The sequence below is a fragment of the Polypterus senegalus genome, chromosome 8, assembly GCF_016835505.1.
Source record: "Polypterus senegalus isolate Bchr_013 chromosome 8, ASM1683550v1, whole genome shotgun sequence".
Classification (NCBI taxonomy): domain Eukaryota; kingdom Metazoa; phylum Chordata; class Cladistia; order Polypteriformes; family Polypteridae; genus Polypterus; species Polypterus senegalus.
The window spans coordinates 150,516,393-150,536,356 of record NC_053161.1 but is presented as its reverse complement, the minus strand read 5'-3'; the positions used below and the strand labels follow the sequence as shown (position 1 = coordinate 150,536,356).

The 19,964-nt window shown below is 40.6% G+C and overlaps 1 protein-coding gene across 1 annotated transcript in view; it reads left to right on the top strand.

Moving 5' to 3' along the window:
• Positions 1-19,964, top strand: part of LOC120534382 (leucine-rich repeat-containing G-protein coupled receptor 5-like) — a 214,445-nt gene that overhangs the window by 180,877 nt on the left and 13,604 nt on the right. Inside the window, exons 6-11 of the mRNA XM_039761931.1 lie at positions 790-861; positions 9,143-9,211; positions 9,307-9,378; positions 16,130-16,201; positions 16,385-16,453; positions 16,590-16,661. Of these exons, the coding sequence (XP_039617865.1) occupies positions 790-861; positions 9,143-9,211; positions 9,307-9,378; positions 16,130-16,201; positions 16,385-16,453; positions 16,590-16,661 (426 nt within the window). The remainder of the gene's footprint in view (positions 1-789; positions 862-9,142; positions 9,212-9,306; positions 9,379-16,129; positions 16,202-16,384; positions 16,454-16,589; positions 16,662-19,964) is intronic.

Here is a 19,964-nt window from a genome sequence, read left to right as displayed (position 1 = left end):
CCTGTAAACCTCCCTTATTTGGACCCTTAAATGTGAGAGTCAGGTTAATATGATCACAATATAACAAATATATAGTGGGGAAATCAAATAGAAATCTTGAAGAGAACTAAACAATGTTGCTATCACTCAGCCTCATAAAGGTTACAAGGCTGTTTGTAAGGTGCTTGGACTCCACTGAACCACAGTGAGAGCCATAATCTTGAAATGGAATAGTAGAGAAGCAGTTCAGGAATGGCCAGCCTGCCAAATTAGCCAGAAGAGTCCTACCATGAATAAGTAAATAAAGGGCTGCAGGCGTCTCTTCCCTTAGCAAAGGTCAGTGTTCATGACTCCACCATCAGGGGCCGAAATGGGCTGCATTGAATACAGAAACACTGGCTGACAAAGAGGAGCTAATCTGGCACTTTCCATACAGCACATTGATTATAGCCCAAGCCTTTTGGGAGAATATTCTATGAACAGATGAGATTAAAGTGTAACTTTTTGGAGAACATCATTATGTTCAGATTAAACAAACACAGCTTTCCACAGTAAGTCAATTGTGGTGGTGGTCAATGTTCCCTCTAAAGTGTGTCTGTTACGCTTCAACACATAATATTTTTTTGGTTGTGCACAAAAAGGTGAGTCAAGAAATCTACCGCAGCCCTGCCGCACCCAAGAGCTGCTGTGTCTTCCTTTGCCATCTTCTTCTGTACTATGAGCAGCTGTCACTGCAAAGTTCATTTTGGCATTGTGTCCTTTTGAAAATTCCAGATTTACTGACTTTGGCTATTTCGTGTTTCTTTACAGACACCTTCACAACAACAGGATTCACTCCCTGGGAAAGAAATGTTTTGATGGACTCCACAGCCTTGAAACCTTGTGAGTTGACCTCTGACATATGCATTTTTTAATCACCATGCACATCATGAAAAAAGAAACAAAAATAAAAAATAAGGAAATTGCACTGAGTGGTTGTGTTGTGAGTTCTCTCGGGGTTGAGTGTGAGGATATAAACAAAGTGCGTCTCTCTACGTAGCCTTTGTTGAACATTTAATTAAGGATGGGGAACAAAATAAACATTTTTAAAGCTGTAAATACTAATGTTTGGCATTAAAAATGTTGTGAATGAATTAATGAGTTCCATTCAACTGAAAGTATTTTCAACAAAAGTAACTACAACCAAAAAAAAATTACAAAGCTTGTTCAAGAACAGGGAGCACAAGAGCAAAAGACAAAGAATAATTATGAGCTATGGATGTATATGTATACAGTATACAGTATGACCAACTAGGAGCATTAGCACCATTGCAAAAAGCACTGGTGAGAGTAAAGTACCACCACAAGTCCACCATTATGATGAGAATGCCACAACAACAGCAAAAAATACAAATAATCCATTTATAGTTGGCTGGTATTAAGGAAGTGTACAGTCCACATCAGGATCTACCTTAAACAAAATCCCCCATTTAATTCACCATATCACACACAGTCATGTGAAAAGGTTTGGGAACCCCTCTTAATTCTTTGGATTTTTGTTTTTCATTGGCTGAGCTTTCAAAGTAGCAACTTCCTTTTAATATGTGACATGCCTTATTGAAACAGTAGTATTTCAGCAGTGACATTAAGTTTATTGGATTAACAGAAAATATGATCATAACAAAATTAGACAGGTGCATAAATTTGGGCACCCCAACAGAGATATTACATCAATACTTAGCTGAGCCTCCTTTTGTAAATCTAACAGCCTCTAGACACCTCCTATAGCCTTTGATGAGTGTCTAGATTCTGGATGGAGGTATTTTGGCCATTCTTCCATACTAAATCTCTCCAGTTCAGTTAAATTTGATGGCTGCCGAGCATGAACAGCCTGCTTCAGATCATTACATAGATTTTCGATGATATTCAAGTCAGGGGACTGTGACGGCCATTCCAGAACATTGTACTTATCCCTCTGTATGAATGCCTTTGTAGATTTTGAACTGTGTTTTGGGTTATTGTCTTGTTGGAATATCCAACCCCTGCGTAACTTCAACTTTGTGACTGATGCTTGAACATTATCCTGAAGAATTTGTTGATATTGGGTTGAATTCATCCGACCCTCACCTTTAACAAGGGCCCCAGTCCCTGAACTAGCCACACAGCCCCACAGCATGATGGAACCTCCACCAAATTTGACAGCAGGTAGCAGGTGTTTTTCTTGGAATGCGGTGTTCTTCTTCCTCCATGCAAAGCACTTTTTGTTATGACCAAATAACTCAATTTTTGTCTCATCAGTCCAAAGCACTTTGTTCCAAAATGAATCTGGCTTGTCTAAATGAGCATTTGCATACAACAAGCGACTCTGTTTGTGGTGTGAGTGCAGAAAGGGCTTCTTTCTCATCACCCTGCCATACAGATGTTCTTTGTGCAAATTGCGCTGAATTGTAGAACGATGTACAGATACGCCATCTGCAGCAAGATGTTCTTGCAGGTCTTTGGAGGGGATCTGTGGGTTGTCTGTAACCATTCTCACAATCCTGAACAAATGCAACTCCTGTATTTTTCTTGGCCTGCCAGACCAGAACAGCAACTGTGCCTGTGGCCTTCCATTTCCTGATTACATTCCTTACAGTTGAAACTAACAGTTTAAACCTCTGAGATAGCTTTTTGTAGCCTTCTCCTAAACCATGAGACTGAACAATCTTTGTTTTCAGATCTTTTGAGAGTTGCTTTGAGGATCCCATGCTGTCTGTCACTCTTCAGAGGAGAGTCAAAGGGAAGCACAACTTGCAACTGACCACCTTAAATACCTTTTACCACTTATGATTGGACACACCTGTCTATGAAGTTCAAGGCTTAACGAGCTGATCCAACCAATTTGGTGTTACAAGTAATCAGTACTGAGCAGTTACATGCATTCAAATCAGCAAGATTTCAAGGGGACCCACATTTTTGCACAGCCAGTTTTTCACATTTGATTTAAATTCATACAACTAAATACTGCTTCACTGAACTCAGATGTTCCTAGGAAATGAAAGACATACCACTGCTATCTTTTTTGTTGAAAGTAGAGTAAATTATTATGCAGGCTGAGAGGGGTTCCCAAACTTTTTCATATGACTGTAATTACCTTTAATTTGATATTACATTTGTTTGATACTGACATTAGGATTAATACTCTGACAAAATGTCTTCCTCAGTCAAGATCGTAAGCAACTGGCTGATTCAATTGGACACACATGCACCCTTATGGCTAAATCTTATGTCTCAAAGCACACCTACTGCCCTGAAATGCACACTTAGCAGTGAGGAAGAGACTAATACAGTGGTGGCCAGTTCTCGTCATGTCACAACACTGCCATTGGGCTCTGTGGCATTTAAAAGAGACAGCAATGCCACTTGCAACCATTACCAGCCTCCACTTCCTTACCTCAACTGCTGTCAGCTCGTGACTTCTTTTGCATTGAGCCCTGCTCCCACACCCATATAGGCAACTACCACACACTAAATAAATGATAAAAATAATAATAATAGCTAGTAATAGTACATCTAAACATAATATTAATAAGCAGATTAACGAGTACAAAGCTTATTGACTACACAGACCACAGATACTTGATGGCTGCCTTATAATGAGCAGGGCCACAAGCTCATCTAAAAAATGATTTGTGAAATGTGGGGCAATTCATGAAACTGCTAAAAACTGAATATTTCAATTCTAATTATTTAAAACATCACAACAAATCGCTCCGTCAAGGCAGCAGGGATGCCTGCTTAGAGCAGAATTAGTTCTCCATAGCGTTTAATTATAGAGTTAGGCCAGACAAGCAATGGTAGAGGGGTAGAGCGCATGCTTTGCATGTTTGAGGTCTTGGGTCCGATCTCCTGCTTCTGCATCAGTTATTTCAGGCACGGTGCTCACTATTTGTAGGTGTAGTGGTTAAGGCATTGGACTTCAAACCCTGAGGTTGTGGGTTCAAATCCCACTACTAACATTGTAAAAATGAACAATTCACTTCATCTCGCTGTATTTCAACTGGAAAAAAAGAGACATGAAACAAATTGTATCATAAATATAGTAAGATGATTTAGATAAAGGGGTCAGCAAGATAAGTAAGTGAAGTTGTCTATGTAACACAGTTCACATCTCTCTATTATAATAAAAAAAACATGACAAGACATTTTAGCCAGAGACGAGACGTGACTTTTTCAGAGAGACACTTTCACGTCCCGCAAGACGAGACTTTGCACCAAGAGATTTAACCAGGCCCGGGGCCGGAAATAAAAGACAAAGAGTAGATGACAAAGTAGAACGTCGTAAAGAATTCAAAACATTGGTGCAATTCACATGCAGAGCAGGTAAGAGATAATGGAAGTACTAAAATTTGAAAGTCTCAAAAAAATAATAGTAAAGATTAGTAAACAAAATGCAAAAAGAGATTGAATATATTGTTCGGATTTAAAATTTAAGTCGGAGACTTGTAGATCGTCTAATTCATGTTGCCATCACGGAAAAGTAGTGTTTCTTCCCAATGAAGAGGCATATCCGCAAGAATTAAAAGATTTGTTCTTTGGTGAAAGTGAAGTCCACATACGGGAGTGGCAGAGCCGGGGGTTGGGGGACAGGCTTTTGGTGAGCAAAGTGGGCAGGGGGCAAAGCCCCCGAGTTTGTTAATTAAAACCCATTCAGTAACCCATGAACTGGAGTGCCTTCCTCCGTATGAATGTCAGTCATTTTCTTACTCACGTAGTCCTGAACACGGGCTGTGGGGGTCTGCTGGAGCCTATCCCAGCTAGCACAGGGCACAATGCAGGAACTAAACCCTTGAGAGCATGCCAGTCCATCGCAGTCAGCGTGTATGTATTTATCAAAAGTCACTCCATGACATTCTCATAGTTAAGCTCATATAAAGCCCACATCAGACTGGTAAATCAGGTGGACGTGCCAGCCTAGCTCCCACTCACTCTTAAGCTCAACACAGCATTTCCAAAATAACCACCTTAGCCAGTCAAGCTAAACGAGAACTTTCTTGGTTTATATGACTAATTGGGTGGTCTTTTTCCACAGCCTTCAGAAGTGCTACATGTGCATTAGCTAGCAAGGCCATCACAGTGATCATCCTATCAGAAACTGTTCTTTTTTTACATAAAAGAGAACCCAAACTGACAACTGAACTGCGACCTAGCTTTAATGACTGGTCCAACACAACAACAATCAGCTTTTTTGTGATGGGATGTAAGTAACCCCCTCTTGCAAAATGGTCTTCCCAAATACCACTGTGCTAAGCACTCTTCTGAGTGCCACAAAGGAGAAGGTGATGGGAGTGAAGGGAAGTAAGTGTCGTGTGGAAAGTGCTGCTCCTGACTGTGGGAAGTATGAAAGTGCAATCAATGCATCTCTCAGCGCTCATGGATTTCACACCAGGCAGGAAAGCCACATTGGCTTTCCGGCATAACACATCCTACTTAATCATCAGCAGGCTTGTCTTCACTCATGGACTTCATTCACATTGACTATTTGTGTTGTTGGCTGCCATGCCAACAAGCTGGGAGCACCACAACATGTTTGCTTCTCGCCACTGCTAGCCAGCAGCTTTTTCCTGCAAAGTTAACGGTGAGTGTGGCTGCTTGCCCCGTGCGTGTGAGCCAAACAGCTTCTGTAAAACTGTCGGAAATGTCTTCACTCCCAAAGTCAAGTCTCGGTCACATGCTTTTCGCAAGTCACCCATGAAGAGATATCAGATTAGGCAAATCTCAGAGGGGTTTTCTCTACACCCTGCTGACCTTGTCCAACTATTGCCCAGCCACTGACCGGGGTCATTCATTTCATCTGCAGATGTGCCCTCAAGAGTTGCATAGAGCTACATGGCACAGGAGATCCATTCATGTGTAGAACTGAAGGCATTTTTGATTACATTTACATTTACTTGTCTGACTGATGCCTTTTAGATACAATTGACTGCATTTCTTCTGTTTCTTCCAATTTGACTTGCTCATGGCCATGCTAGTTGTGCCACTGGAACCCACAACCTTGGGGTTTGAAGTAAAATTAAAGCTGCAAAAGGAAAATATGGCAAGGAGCAAGGACCACCATGTTCAAAAGTGCTTCTTGGAGCTTTGAGATGGCATCACCCAGTAAAAATTAAACTTCCCTTGAAGTGTACCTCTGTTAGCTGTGCTACATTTCAGTCCTACCATAACATTCTCAAAGCAGCTTAAAACAATCTGCCAAAATCACGGGCAAGGCAGGAACCAAAGTTGGAAAGGAATTGTGTTCAGGGTTTTATCTTTAAGATTACATCTTGCCTTAAGAAGGATCCTGAGTTGCCTCAAAAGCTTGCATATTCTAATCTTTCTAGTTAGCCAATAAAATGGGTCATTTTGCTAAACTTCTCACTACATCCATAATGACTAACATGGTACAACACCCTAGTACTGCATAATCTATTAAACTTTTCAATGTAACAAGGACTTCTCTCCCATTGTATCCAAGATGGCGATAGTGAGCTGAAATGATGAGTTGTTTTTAAGTATTTAACTCTTTCATTGACTGTATTATTCACATAAAGTAATCCCTATGTAATGACAAGGCATTTAGCGAAAAGTCTTAAACTATCATCACTATTTTCAGTAACAATCACATCCAAACCATATACAGTGCCCTCCATAATCTTTTATTAACCCGCTTAGTCCTAAATGGGGTTACAGGGAGTGCTGGAGTCTGTCCTAGTCAGCATAGCAGGAACAAACCCTGGACTGTATCCTTCATAATGTTTGGGACAAAGACATGCTTTTCTTTGATTTACCCCCCAGCTTCACAGTTTAAAATTACAAGTCAAACAATTCAGACGTCATTAAATTGCACCCTGCAGACTTTCATTTAAGGGGATTTGCACACATTTGGCTCACACTATGTAGACAATGACAACACTTTTTCTATATGGTCCCCCTGTTTCAGGACACAATGCTATTTGGGACAATTGGCATCACAGGTGTTTGTGATTCCTCAGGTGTGTTTCAGTGATTCATAAGATACCTCGGCTTGTTTCTGCTCTTTAGAGTCTGCAGTTACCAACACGAGGACAAGAGCTGTGCCAATGAATGTCAAATATGCCATTATGTGGTTCAAAAAGAAGAATAGATAGATAGATAGATAGATAGATAGATAGATAGATAGATAGATAGATAGATAGATAGATAGATACTTTATTGATCCCAAGGGGAAATTCACATACTCCAGCAGCAGGATACTGATAAAGAACAATATTAAATTAAAGAGTGATAACAATGAAGGTATAACAGACAGACAATTATTTATTATAAACCATCTGAAACATCAGTAAGACCATAGACTTATCTAAATCAACTGTCTGGAATATTATTAAGAAGAAAGAATGCAATGGTGAGCTCAGCATTCACTGAGGGATTGGTAGGCCAAGGAAGACCTCAACTCACAGAAGAATCCTCACAGTGTTAAAGGAGACCCCCAAACACCTGTCTGACTATCAGCAGAAAACTTTATGAACAGAAACACAGAGGCCACACTGGTAATTGTAAACCACTAGTTAGCCACAAAAACAGGATGGCCAGACTAGAGTTTGTGGAAAATGACTTAAAAGAACCTGCAGAATTCTAAGAAAAGGTCTTGTGGTCAGACCAAAGATGAACCTGCAGCAGAGTGATGGCAAGAGCAAAGTGTGGAGATGACATGGAACAGCCCAAGAACCAAAGCAGACCACCTCATCTGTTAAATGTGGTGTTGGGGGTGTTATGACTTGGGCATGTATGGCTGTCACATGTCCTGGCACACTTATCTTCACTGGTGATGAAACTGCTGTCGGCAGTCACCCAGTGAATTCTGAGGTGTATGGAAACGTCTGATCTGCCCAAGGTCCAGTAAAGGCCTCCAAACTCACTGTCCAGCTCTTCATCCTACAACAAGATAATGATCCAAACATACAGCTGAGGCAACATAGGAGATTTTCAAAGCTAAAAAATGGAAAATTCTGGAATGGCCAAGCCAGTAACCCAATTTAAATCAAATTGAGCAGGACTTCCATATGCTGAAGAGAAAACTTAAGGGAACAAGCTCCTGAAACAAGCAGGAGCTGAAGATGGCTTCATTAAAGGCTTGGCAGAGAAGATCCTCAGCACCTGATGATGTCCATGAATTGCAGACTTCAAGCCATCACCGCATGCAAGAGACATGTGACAAAGTCCAAATATGACAACTTTAATAGACCTGCCATTGCTGTGTCACAAACATTATGGTGCCTTGAAATGGGGAAACCAGGTAGAAAAAGTGTTGTCATTATTACATGGTGTGACCAAAATGTATGCAAATCCCCTTAAATGAAATCAAATCTGAATTGTGTGATTTGTAATGTATACTGTGGAGAAAAGGAGTAAATCTTTGTCTCTTTGTCTCAAACGTTATGAAGGGAACTGTATTTAACTGTAAAGAAAATTAGTATTTCGTTAATTGTGGAAGTGCAGGATTTGTTTTAATTATCTTACTATATAAAAGACTGTTTGGCTGGATGGATGCTTAGCGGTTTTCTGGTCAGGGTGGAGCTCAGCTGTGCCTCCTGCTACACCACATGCATAGCACATCTGCTTGAACAAGTAAAATAAAGTCTTTTATGGCACCCATGGCAAGATTCATCAAGTTTTAAGAGGTGATGAGGACTAGATGATTATTAATTATGTCTTGATATGTAAACTAACATAAATATTTGAAAGTGGAGTAAAGACATTTTTACAAATGACATATATTATAGACAGACTTGAACCCTGCACCCTCTGTCCCAGGCCATCAACTGATTTCATTTTTCCAGTTAGTTGGCAAAGGTTGCAAATCACACTCTAGAGCCTGCACTCTGTCTCTGTGGAGTTTTCCCATTCTTCCCTTGTCCTAGTGAGTTTTCTCCCAGTACTCCCACATCCTAAAGAGATGCAGATTAGCGTAACTGGACACTGTAAATTATTTGAGCGTGAGCAGGCATGTTTATGAATGTGACCTAAAATGCACTGGTCTTCTGTCCAGGGTTGTTTCTGCTTTGATCCAAAGTTACCAGAATAACTGCAGTGACCTCAAATTGAACTTTGTGGGTTTTATAAATGGCGGATGAATGTTTGAAGTTGCTCTTATGATGTGTTTAAATTTGCTTCCTTTATGCAGGGATCTGAACTACAACAGTCTCGATGAATTTCCAGTTGGCATCAAGGCCCTTGGCAATCTAAAGGAACTGTAAGTAGACATGTTACTCTTGGCGACTGTGATCTTTGCAATGCCTGCTGTGCTCATGGCAGCCGTACAACTCATCATTGTCTGTGCTCTTTCAGAAGCTTCCACAGCAATAACATCAAGTCCATCCCAGAGCATGCTTTCATTGGTAATCCATCGCTTGTGACCATGTAAGTACTGGAGAATTCTCTACGGCAACTACACTGTATAGTCTTCATATCAAAAACTAGCTTTCCCCTGCGGCTCCGCGCCTGTGTAGTAGGGTAAAATTTAAAAATCAATAACAAATGTAAAAAAAAATGTAATAATTTTCTATTAAAAAGAATTTATATTGATAGCTTTCATATCCGAGGGTGTCTTGATATACAGTATTTTTGGTTTTGCTGTTGCGGTGAGATCTCTAGCTGTGATCTCTTTGCCAAAAATTTAAAATGCTGACAAGGTACCTCTGGCCAAATGGAAGGTAGGTACGCTCTGACATCAAACATTGCCATTGTATCTGATCGTGTTCAGCTCTAACGGGTGGGGAAAAGAGCACATGGCCGTGATATCTCTGCCAATGAGCAGGTACCCTCTAAAACACACGTAGCTGTGATCTCTCTGTCTCAAAAACATCAAACGTTACTCTTTAACAATCTCTAGATGATAATGTCTGCTGAACAAGCAGGTATCGCTAGATAAGTGGAGGCAGGTAACACTCCAACACGTAGCGAGAGGTAGAGCGACTCGAACAGAGATTGGCACGTGAGTGAGTGAGGAGGGCTCCGCTCAGCTCCCTACTCTTGAGACCCCACCTCCCTCCTCTTGGCCCGCAGCCTGTCTCTCAGATTCGTTCAAATAAATCGGTGCCGCAACTGAACTCTAATACTTAGCGCAATGAGAGAAGTTGCAAAATCAAGGAGAATGTTCAAGCAAATGATAGAAAAAAATCTGATCTAAATACGTTAAGTAGTTCTCTCGTTTAAAGTGGACAGACAGACAGACAGGCGTTGGATTTTATATATATATATATATAGAGATGGGATCATAGTTACTTTAAAATACTTTCAAATTAGAAACATTTCACGGTACAAGCTGTCATAGGAAGTCAAAAGATACTGGGGTCCTAGTGTATCTTAGACAGAAGGAGAATTTGCTACCAACTGGGACCGATTAGGCTGACTCTTGGAGTTTTTACCCACATTTAAGTTGTTGCAGGAACTGTAAAACAAGCTCTCTGGAGAACTAATGAGGCAGTGACATGCTTAGAGCAGTGGAGGAGAGGAACCTCTTTACAAAAAAAAACAAAATCATCATTGCAGATGAGTCACCAGTGGTCAGCCTTGTTCGAGAACAGGAGACGCCCTTTACACCAAATCGAATTGCAGATGGAAGTGGTGTGGTGCAAAGCAACATCCTGAGACATCCAACTGTCCCACTCACTATTCACTGGCACATAGCAGCCTTCACAGCTGGATAACTCGAAGTAGTCTCAAACGTCAAAGCGCAAATTCAAATGGAAACGGCAAATTAAGAAACTGACACAACTATTACATCCGTTTATTCTAATTATGACTTCATTATTTTGATTGATGTTCAGAATTTTTCAGTAACTTTTGTCCTGGACAGGGTCACTTAAGTTAAGTTTGGCATTCTGAAGGTTCCATTGTTAATGAATCTGATTAAATCCAGCTGACCCACAAAATATTTATCTTAATTTCCTTCAGCTGATTGCCTAATGAAGTTAATTATGCATGTAAACGCCGGCCTGGAACAATTCCCAGGTTGCACCTTTCTTTTCCTCCCATCCCATACTGTGAGATGGAAGAACTGATCCGCTACCAGGAGACTGGCTCGTTCTCACAAGGAATAATCGGCCAGACGGAATACAATCCAGGACCCGCGTGTAATCGCACAACAGTAATGTTATGCCATTTCTGCATCTCATTGGTTATTTTTAGACATTTAAGACAGTTCACAGCACTTATGAAGTCAACATCCGTCGTGCATAAATTGGGTTTATTAAGTACCGAGGTTAAGGAGAAAGCAGCTGAACCACATCTTCTTGTTTCCTTATTGTAACGTTACATAACACCGCTCAATAATTTTCCCTCAGGGATTAATGCAGCATACCAAATACCAAAAATAATATCTGTTTAATTCAGTACAAGGTCATTATAACTTCATTGTAATGATTTGTCATACTGTTATCTTAAGTATACATTTCAAATGTTGTAATTTTACTACAATTACTTTATTGTTCTTAAATCTTTTTTCAAGGAAATTGTTTGTAATGTGTTTTATTGTTGAACTAAAGTGTGAAATAAAAAGGTATGATCCGGCTGCCATCAGGTATAAAGCAGGATGAAGCCATCAAGCAGGATGTTAGTCCATCGCATTACACATCCCCACTCACTCAAAGTGAGTCTACTTAGAGTTGAATGGAAACCTAACCAGCGTGTTTAACTCTTTTAGGGCTAATTATTTCTTTTTTCCCTTTTGTCGCAGGGCTGAAGATTTTTTCTAAACAAATCAGTTTTCTGTAAAGTATGCAAAGCAATGGTTTCACACATACTGTAAATCAACATAAAAAACTTATATAAGAGAACTGTTTTATGTTCCATGAGCCCCTACACTATGTAGACTCACATACTAATTACATACGTATCACATTCCTGTTGCTCTCATCAGCTGAAAGACACTTTCTGGAAAAACAAAACCAGCTTGAAGTAGTCAAGTGGCTGGTAATCTGTAGTGCCCACTACCACGTCGTGTTGTTTGTTCAAGTCCAGATGCCAGCTTGCCTCCCACAGATCTGTGTCTGTGTAATCCTTCCAGGTCAATTGTCGCTGTAGGCACAGTGATGATCTGCTCGGGATCATTCAGCTGATGCCGGGTCCTGATCACTGGCATCAAAATCGGAGTTTGATAAAATATAATCCAATACAGCAATAATACACAAAAAATAAATCAATAAGTAACTAATACGCACTGAGTATTTGGCTTTGCACATTTGCATCACTCTGTCGCCCGATGCCATTCTAGATGTTGCTTACTCTACACTACTTACATACACATAGGGATTCACTGTCAAGTCAACAAGTCTAACAGTCCTACTAGCAAAGAGGGCTAACCTATAACAGAACAGAGTTTTGTCGACATTTATAGTTCTTTTTTGGCCCCTGCCCCTGAATGTCAGCTTTAGTTGACATTCGTCCTCAACCCCTTGTGTCGACAAAAGTCAACATCCACCATAAAAGAGAAAAAAATCCCTTCTGACAGCACATGCCCAGTGTTTAACACGTATTAAGACAGTCTTCTGCTGGGAAAAAAAAGTTAATATGGCATAGTTTAACTCTTTGAGGGCTAAATATTTTTTTCAAAAAACATAGTTTCTGAAAAGCAATGGTTTCACACAGAAATCAATGCTAAACGTCTGTTGCTGCATGCTGTGGCTGCCAGTTTGCCAAGAATGTGTGGCAGGCTGGCTGCCAGGCTGTCTTCACTGGTCGCTGTGAATTGCAATCTGGTTTCTACCTCTTATCATTGTTAAGTGGCAGTCCTCCTGGTGAACATTGCCGTAGGCATGTCAGCTACATGAACCTGTTCAGCTGGGGACCAGTCAGCTGAAGCCGGAACCTCACATTCGTTTTCGATCACTTCTATCAAAATCGGAGTCCGACAAGTCATAGTCTAGTTCAGAGATAATAGGCAAAACTTCGTCCATAAAATATTTTACTTCACGCATTCGCTTTGATCTCTCGCCATTTTCTCAGTGCCATTTTTGCCGTTGTTTGCACCTTACGACTCTCACGAGTGCAGGATATCTCGGTCAAACCAATGAAGCTAAATTTCCTTCTAGCAACGAGAGTCCAACTAAAACATAACGGTTGGTTTTGTCACAGTTTACAGTTGATTACCATTGTCAACTCCTCCTTTTGACAAAAGTCGATATCAGCCCTGAAAGAGTTAAAGGTGCCCCAGATGGCACTTTTCCATTGAAACCAACAAATAACCACAAACTAGACTCATGCTGAAGATCTTGTTCCAGTTTTAAATTTTAAATAAATGTAAGTGACTAATATCTTTGCACTTAACTCTCCATAGTGAACATGGTCCCTTTATATACTAACAGTTTTGCGTTTGACCCCACCCAATTGCACATTCATCAGTGAACACCTAGTCGTTTATGGTAATATTCAGACATCCAGCCCCACCCACATCCACTGCCCAGTTGCATGTCCTGCAGCAAGGACCTCTGTAATGCAAACAGGCTTTCTTGCTCCTTGCCCTATCGCCCATCAAATAAAATGCACATGTGCAAGTTTTGTAGCAAAGGACTACCGAGTTTGTGTAGGTCAGGTTCACTTTCTCATGCTCTGGGCTCAACACTGTCAATGCCGAGGAAGTACCTGTTACTCTATTTTATATGAAAGCTACTGCTGCAGACAGGGTTGGTGCTTGAAGCAGCGTTTTTATGCAACAATATAGTAGCAACTCACCAAGATGGACAGAGAAGCAGCTTCAGTTCAGGTCCTGGACCCCCTGTCAGCTGTTTTGGTGCATTGTGCCGCCACTGTCACATCTGCTGTCTCCTCCATTTCACAGCCTTGGGACTCCTGTGTCCTCCTCTCTGCCTCTTTTCACTATTTGATTCCATGTTGTGTTGTCCTTCCTTTCTCTATAATCTACCATGCCCAGGTACTTCTTTCTATACTCATCAGCCTATTACTCTCCTATTCCGTTACCTTCTAGCTCTAGACTGAATCTTCGAACCCAACAGTCACTTTTTACATTCCCTGCTGACGTTACCGTGAGTTAAGGGGACAAGATATCTCATTATATTTCCATAAAATAGTGAACATCATCCCAAAGCACAAAAGAGTATAATGGTTTTCACATTTTGTGTGATCTGAAAAATGGCATTTAAAACTCCCTCAAGGTCATCAAGTGAATTAGTGGGGTGACTGAATCTGAACTTCATATGCCACCTCACTATCATAAATACAATCCCAAGTCCCCTTGGGGTAACTTTTGGATTATTTACCTGCCCATTCAAGTGCAACCCTATGCAAAGAGGCTTCTTTCTGTGGACTTTCCTTTCCAGAGCTAAATTTTAGCAATGAGATGATTACAATCTGCCTGATGAAGGGGCCTTAGTTGCCACAAAAGCTTACATATTGTAATCTGTTCAGTTATCCAATAAAAGGGGTCATTTTGCTTGACTTCTACCACCAATATTTTAGCAAAAACGCCCGAGTTTTTCACATTGTGAACATATTCCTAAATGACTTGACAAGAAGATTTGTGATGGTCCAGGTCAGCTCCAGGTCCGGGAGCCTCTTGAACCATGAACCGTCAATAGTCATAAAACGAGATGAATTGGGTAAATGAGGACACATACTTACAGCAAGTGGTAGGTGCAAAAGCGTTAAGTGCTTTTCTTAAAATCAAATCCAAAAACAACTGCAGGTAGTGCAATGATTCACAAAGTCAATAAATACATAAATAATCCATAAAATAGATGTAATATGCGGAGGTTAATAAGAATCCATAATAAATAAATCAAATAAAAACTGAGGTTGAAAAATGGCAGGAACCTGTTCTTGGCCTTGGTGCCTCTTTCCAAATGCCGACGTCTCCCTAGTTTACCCTCCTCGGATGCAGCAGCACGACAAGAAATCTTTCCGACAAGCATAGCCAACCTTTGAATTCCAGGCTCAGGTCCCTGCTACTGTCTGAGGGCCCCGGCAGTGCGCTGTGCCAGGCATCACTTCTCTGACTCCCGCTGACCCTCTTCAGCTTTATATGGGGAGTCACTTAAGCAATGGATCCCTCCAGCCTGGAGTCTGCTCAACTAATGGCAACCTGCCTCTGTTCTACCACACAAGAAACAAATGTGTGTGTTCTACTCATCATTCTCTCCATCCTTCTTGTCATCCCCTTTAATGATAATAATGATTTAATGATATATTGTCATTGCACAGGTACAACGAAATATAGTTATCACATACCCTTTGGGGTCAGAGCACAGGGTCAGCTATTGTATAGGGCCCTGGAGCAATTACAAGGTAAAGGCCTTGCTCAAGGCTCCAATGGAGTAGAATCACTTCCAGCAGAACCAACAACCTTCCAGGTACCGGCACAGATCCTTAGCCTCAGAGCCACCACTCCACCTCATAAACCTCCAACTTCTTCTTCTATGTCGTGTTTTTCTATTTATTCTTTTTTTTCATTGATCTTTTTTTTTTTCCTCCTTAATACTGCCCAATCGGGCACAGATGAGGCCCTTCTAAGTGTGAAGGTGGCACCTGACTGATCCACCCACATGTGCACGTGAATGCAATCAGCCAAGCACCACAAACAACTCCAGAACAGCGTCTCCATGCCCCCATCTGTACCCGATCCATGCCCACATGCTCTCAAGACTCGATTATTTATTTAAAATCTGCCTAGCACCACAGACCGCTTATCACAGGATCACACAACGTGATTTTTTCATTTTGTTCTATTTTCATTCTCCATTAAAAACATGAGATCAAAATGTTTTTCTGTTCATCACTAGAAACTACATGGGGTAAGTAACATACAAAATAAAACATGATTTTTGGATGGGTTATTCATTTAAAATGACCCATTCATTTCAGTAGATACTGCATATGCTTGTTTAATTTCGGATTAAACAAACAGAGGACACAGTAGGCACATAAAATCGTCACTCACTTTCAAACTTTTTGGTCCCTTAAGTGCATAGTTCAAACTTCTAAGGTTTTTTGTCGGCAAACGCTAGCGGTGTATTCATTAGTGATTAGAATGAGATATACTGCAGTAGTTCTCTTAGGCAGTCACAGAAAAGTCCGTGGATAAATTAGCTTTCATTCCAACTCTCTGTTCTCTGCAGGCTTAGCAGCTGAATTTAATAAATGTGCGTTTCTTTTTCAGATTTTTTTACGACAATCCAATCCAATTTGTGGGGAAATCAGCATTTCAGCACCTGCCTGAACTGAGAACCTTGTAAGCATGATTTTACTGTTTGTTTATATAGGTGGGTGATTGTTTATATGTCCACTGATTGATTGATTGGTTGCAAATGTTTGTTGTTATTTCTATAAATATTATAGCAACTAAAAATTCAACTTTGTGGCTCCACCACTGCACCTCCAAAATAGTGAGTGGGTCTTGTTTTCGTTGTTTCAGGTCCCTTAATGGAGCTACAGAAATCACAGAGTTCCCTGACCTCACGGGGACCAAAAGCCTGGAAAGTCTGTAAGTGGTCCACTCTGATTTATTTTTTAATGTTTGTTTTTTCTTTAATCAGTTTTGCCAAGAATTTCAAGCACCATTAAAGGTAACCAAAGGCTTTCTTGCCATTCACATCAGTGTTTAATTTGTGTTTTGTTAGGACCCTGACTGGTGCTCGGGTAACAACGCTGCCCAGAGATGTGTGTGAAGAGTTACCCAACTTGCAAATTCTGTAAGCTACTTCAGTGAATCTTTTGTTATTTTGAACTGACCGATCACACTATATCAATTTTAAAGCATACTACCTTAAAAACTATTTCAAAATTCTTTTAGGCAAGATTCAAAACACATCAGGGGTGGTCATCTCATCTCGATCTTCTCGTATACTCCTATATGGGGATGGATATTTGAGGAGTAAACCGCAAGACAATGATTATACTTTTATATTGTGTACATTAAAAAACCATCAATAACAAATCAAGTTAATAATATATTGAACAATTATTATAAAAGTAAAGTTGAATAAAGTTGAATGAAGTTGAGTCTGGAGCTACATGAATAAAAGGTACCACTTCCAGATCGCGGAAATAGCCCAAAAGTTGATAGAAATCAATGTTTTGTACCTAATACTTGTATGCAAAATTTGCTTGACCTAAGTAAAAGCGTACTCAAGTTATTGTGTATACATACACACACAGACATAATTCCAAAAATGGTATTTTCCAACTCAGGAAGGTCTAAAATGTCGAGATTCATCAAAATCTCAAAATGGAATTTTTTGACGATTACAATACTTTCCCTATACTTCGTATACGTAAAAATGAAAATACAAAATGGTGATTAGTGAGCTCTACACTTGACAAGATCTCACTGATCTCAACAGATGTTTTAAAACAGGTAAACACAGCTTAGATAGAATTTGAAAAAGAGACTAATTGTTGTGACAGAGTAGCATTTTACTGTAAGTCCTACTTTGTTTTATATCGATTCTTAATCTTCTTTTTTGGCACTTGAATTAGGAGGACTCCAAATTTGGATTTTTTTTTTTCATTCAAAAATTTTGCACTAAGTAAACATAAAGACTACAAAGAGCTGCTGACACTCGGCCATAATGGCCTTTCTCTCAATTTTCTGAAGTCTGTTTGTCTCTTTCAAAGTGCTAGGACATATCACAGCTAGGTTAGGTGCAAGACAAGAAATGGTCTTGATTTGACACTAATTATTTCTAGGGAGCAGTGGATGGCTCTGTCATCACTAATGCACCTAACGCACATGTTAGGGTGGGTAGAAACTGGAGTGCCCAGAGAAAATCCCAACATGGGGAGAATAGGGGGACTGCAACAGTAATGAAATCTGGTCCTAGATGTTGTGAGGTAGCTGTGATAGCCGCCATGTCATCATACTGCCATTTATAATGAAAAATGACTCTATTCAGTACCACATAACGCAAGATTAATCAAAATCTCAAAATGGAATTTTTGGACGATTACAATACTTTCCCTATACTTCCCTATACTTCGAGAAAGCAAAAAATGAAAATGCAAAATGTTGATTAGTGAGCTCTACACTTGACAGGATCTCATTGACATCAACATCAACTGAAAGTTTATAGGCGTTTGGAATTATGTTAATTGATATGCATTTTGTCTGACATCATTTTCACAATTGTATTCGGTATGTTGTTGGCGGGTGTCATTTTATGTTAAGATCTATTGTGTTGTTCTGTCTTCTGTGTGTGAAAGACTCTCAAACATCCAAAGAGCTGCAATGGCTGGAGCATTCACACATTATAGTGTCTAAAATGGAGTTACTAGATAAACAACTGTAATGCTTTCCCCTGCATTTAGCTCCTGTTAGGACAGTCAGCAGAGTTCATGACACTGTGGTACACATTAGCAGAGGGCCATGGACACTGTAAGAAAGCTGCAGTTGTCAAATATTGTTCTTAATTGCACACATGGACCAGGCTTCTGTTTTTCTTCGTCCCTGATTATATGATTATTTTTCTTATCAACCCTGAATGTATGTCTGTCATATGATAGAAAGATTGGGAATACAAAAGAAAAGCAGACCCTTTGAAGAGTGCTTGAGCACTGTGCCACTCACCTCTATGAATACTGTTTAAATATGGCCTGCTGCTGTAGATACCTGGGCGTTCTAGATGGCAATGGTACCCTGCAATGACAGCCATAATTGCACCAGTATGCACATTAGCTGCTAGGCGATGAATTGGTAAGAGATAGTTAGCCAACTAGAGACAGAATGACTAGGCCATGGATGTTAATTTAGCCTGGTCATTGAGATATACCCTGCTCTTTACAAAGGATACTCAGGAATCTTTTGGCGCTTTTCCACTGCATAGTACGGCACGACACGGTTCAGTTCAGCTCACTTTTGGGGGGTTTTCCACTGGGAACAGTACCTGGTACCTGGTCCTTTTTTTAGTACCACCTCAGCCGAGGTTCCAAGCGCGCCGAACCGTTACCAAAACATGACGTGTAAACTCTGCTGGCCACTGATTGGCAAGAGAAAATCGTCATTACTGCGTCACTGAACTTGCGACACAACAGACCCGCTAGATTTTTAGCACAGCCAGCGAAGGTTCGGACGCACCATTTTGTTTTAACCAAAAATGGCTGTTTCGTGGTCTATTGCGGAAGTACAGACGTTCCTCTCATTGGTAGCCGAGGAGCGGATCCAGCGAGAGCTGGATGGGGCGACGCGGAATGAAAAAGTTTTTCAGGAGGTCGCTTGTGGCGCGTTTACGATGATGTCACGGCAGTAGAGGCGGCGCAACTATAACGACACGTGAATAATCCCGCCCACTCTAAAGCGGTACTAAACTGCAGTTGAAACGCAAACCGAGCCGAACTGAGCCGAACCAAGATGAGCTGTACTGAACCGTGCTGTACTATGCAGTGGAAAAGCGGCATTTGATGACCACAGTGAGTCAGGACCTTGGTTTTACATCTCAACTGAAGGAGAGCACCATTTGTACAGCACAGTGTGCCCATAACTGCACTGGGGCATTGGGATTCATGTTCAGAATAGAGGGTAAGTGCCCTCTGCTAGCTTTACCCACACCTCTTCCAGCAGCAACCTTTTTTCAGGCCCACACATGCTTAGCTTCATGTGGGTGACCTGTTCTGAAGTGTAGGTGGTATGGCTGGATAGATATAGAGATCTTCATATGCCCACATGATGAAAGCTGGCAAGTTACAAGAAGATCTTAGAATCCCACTAACATCAACCCACCCGACCCTTCATCCACCTGCCACAACTGGAACACCAAGAATCAACACTCAAAAGAAGTGACAGCATTTCTACAAACTCTGGGTGGCTATGGCTTGCAATACCATAGAACACAGCTCTTCTTGTCAGTCAAACATGCCTTCTTCAAAACTCTGAACTTGCAATGCCTCAGAGTCTTTTTAAGCTTTTCTCTTACTACCTACTGTACACTTACTGCCAGCAAGTTCTTTCTTTCTTTCTTTCTTTCTTTCTTCTACAGGTTGTTATCACAAAATGGTAGATG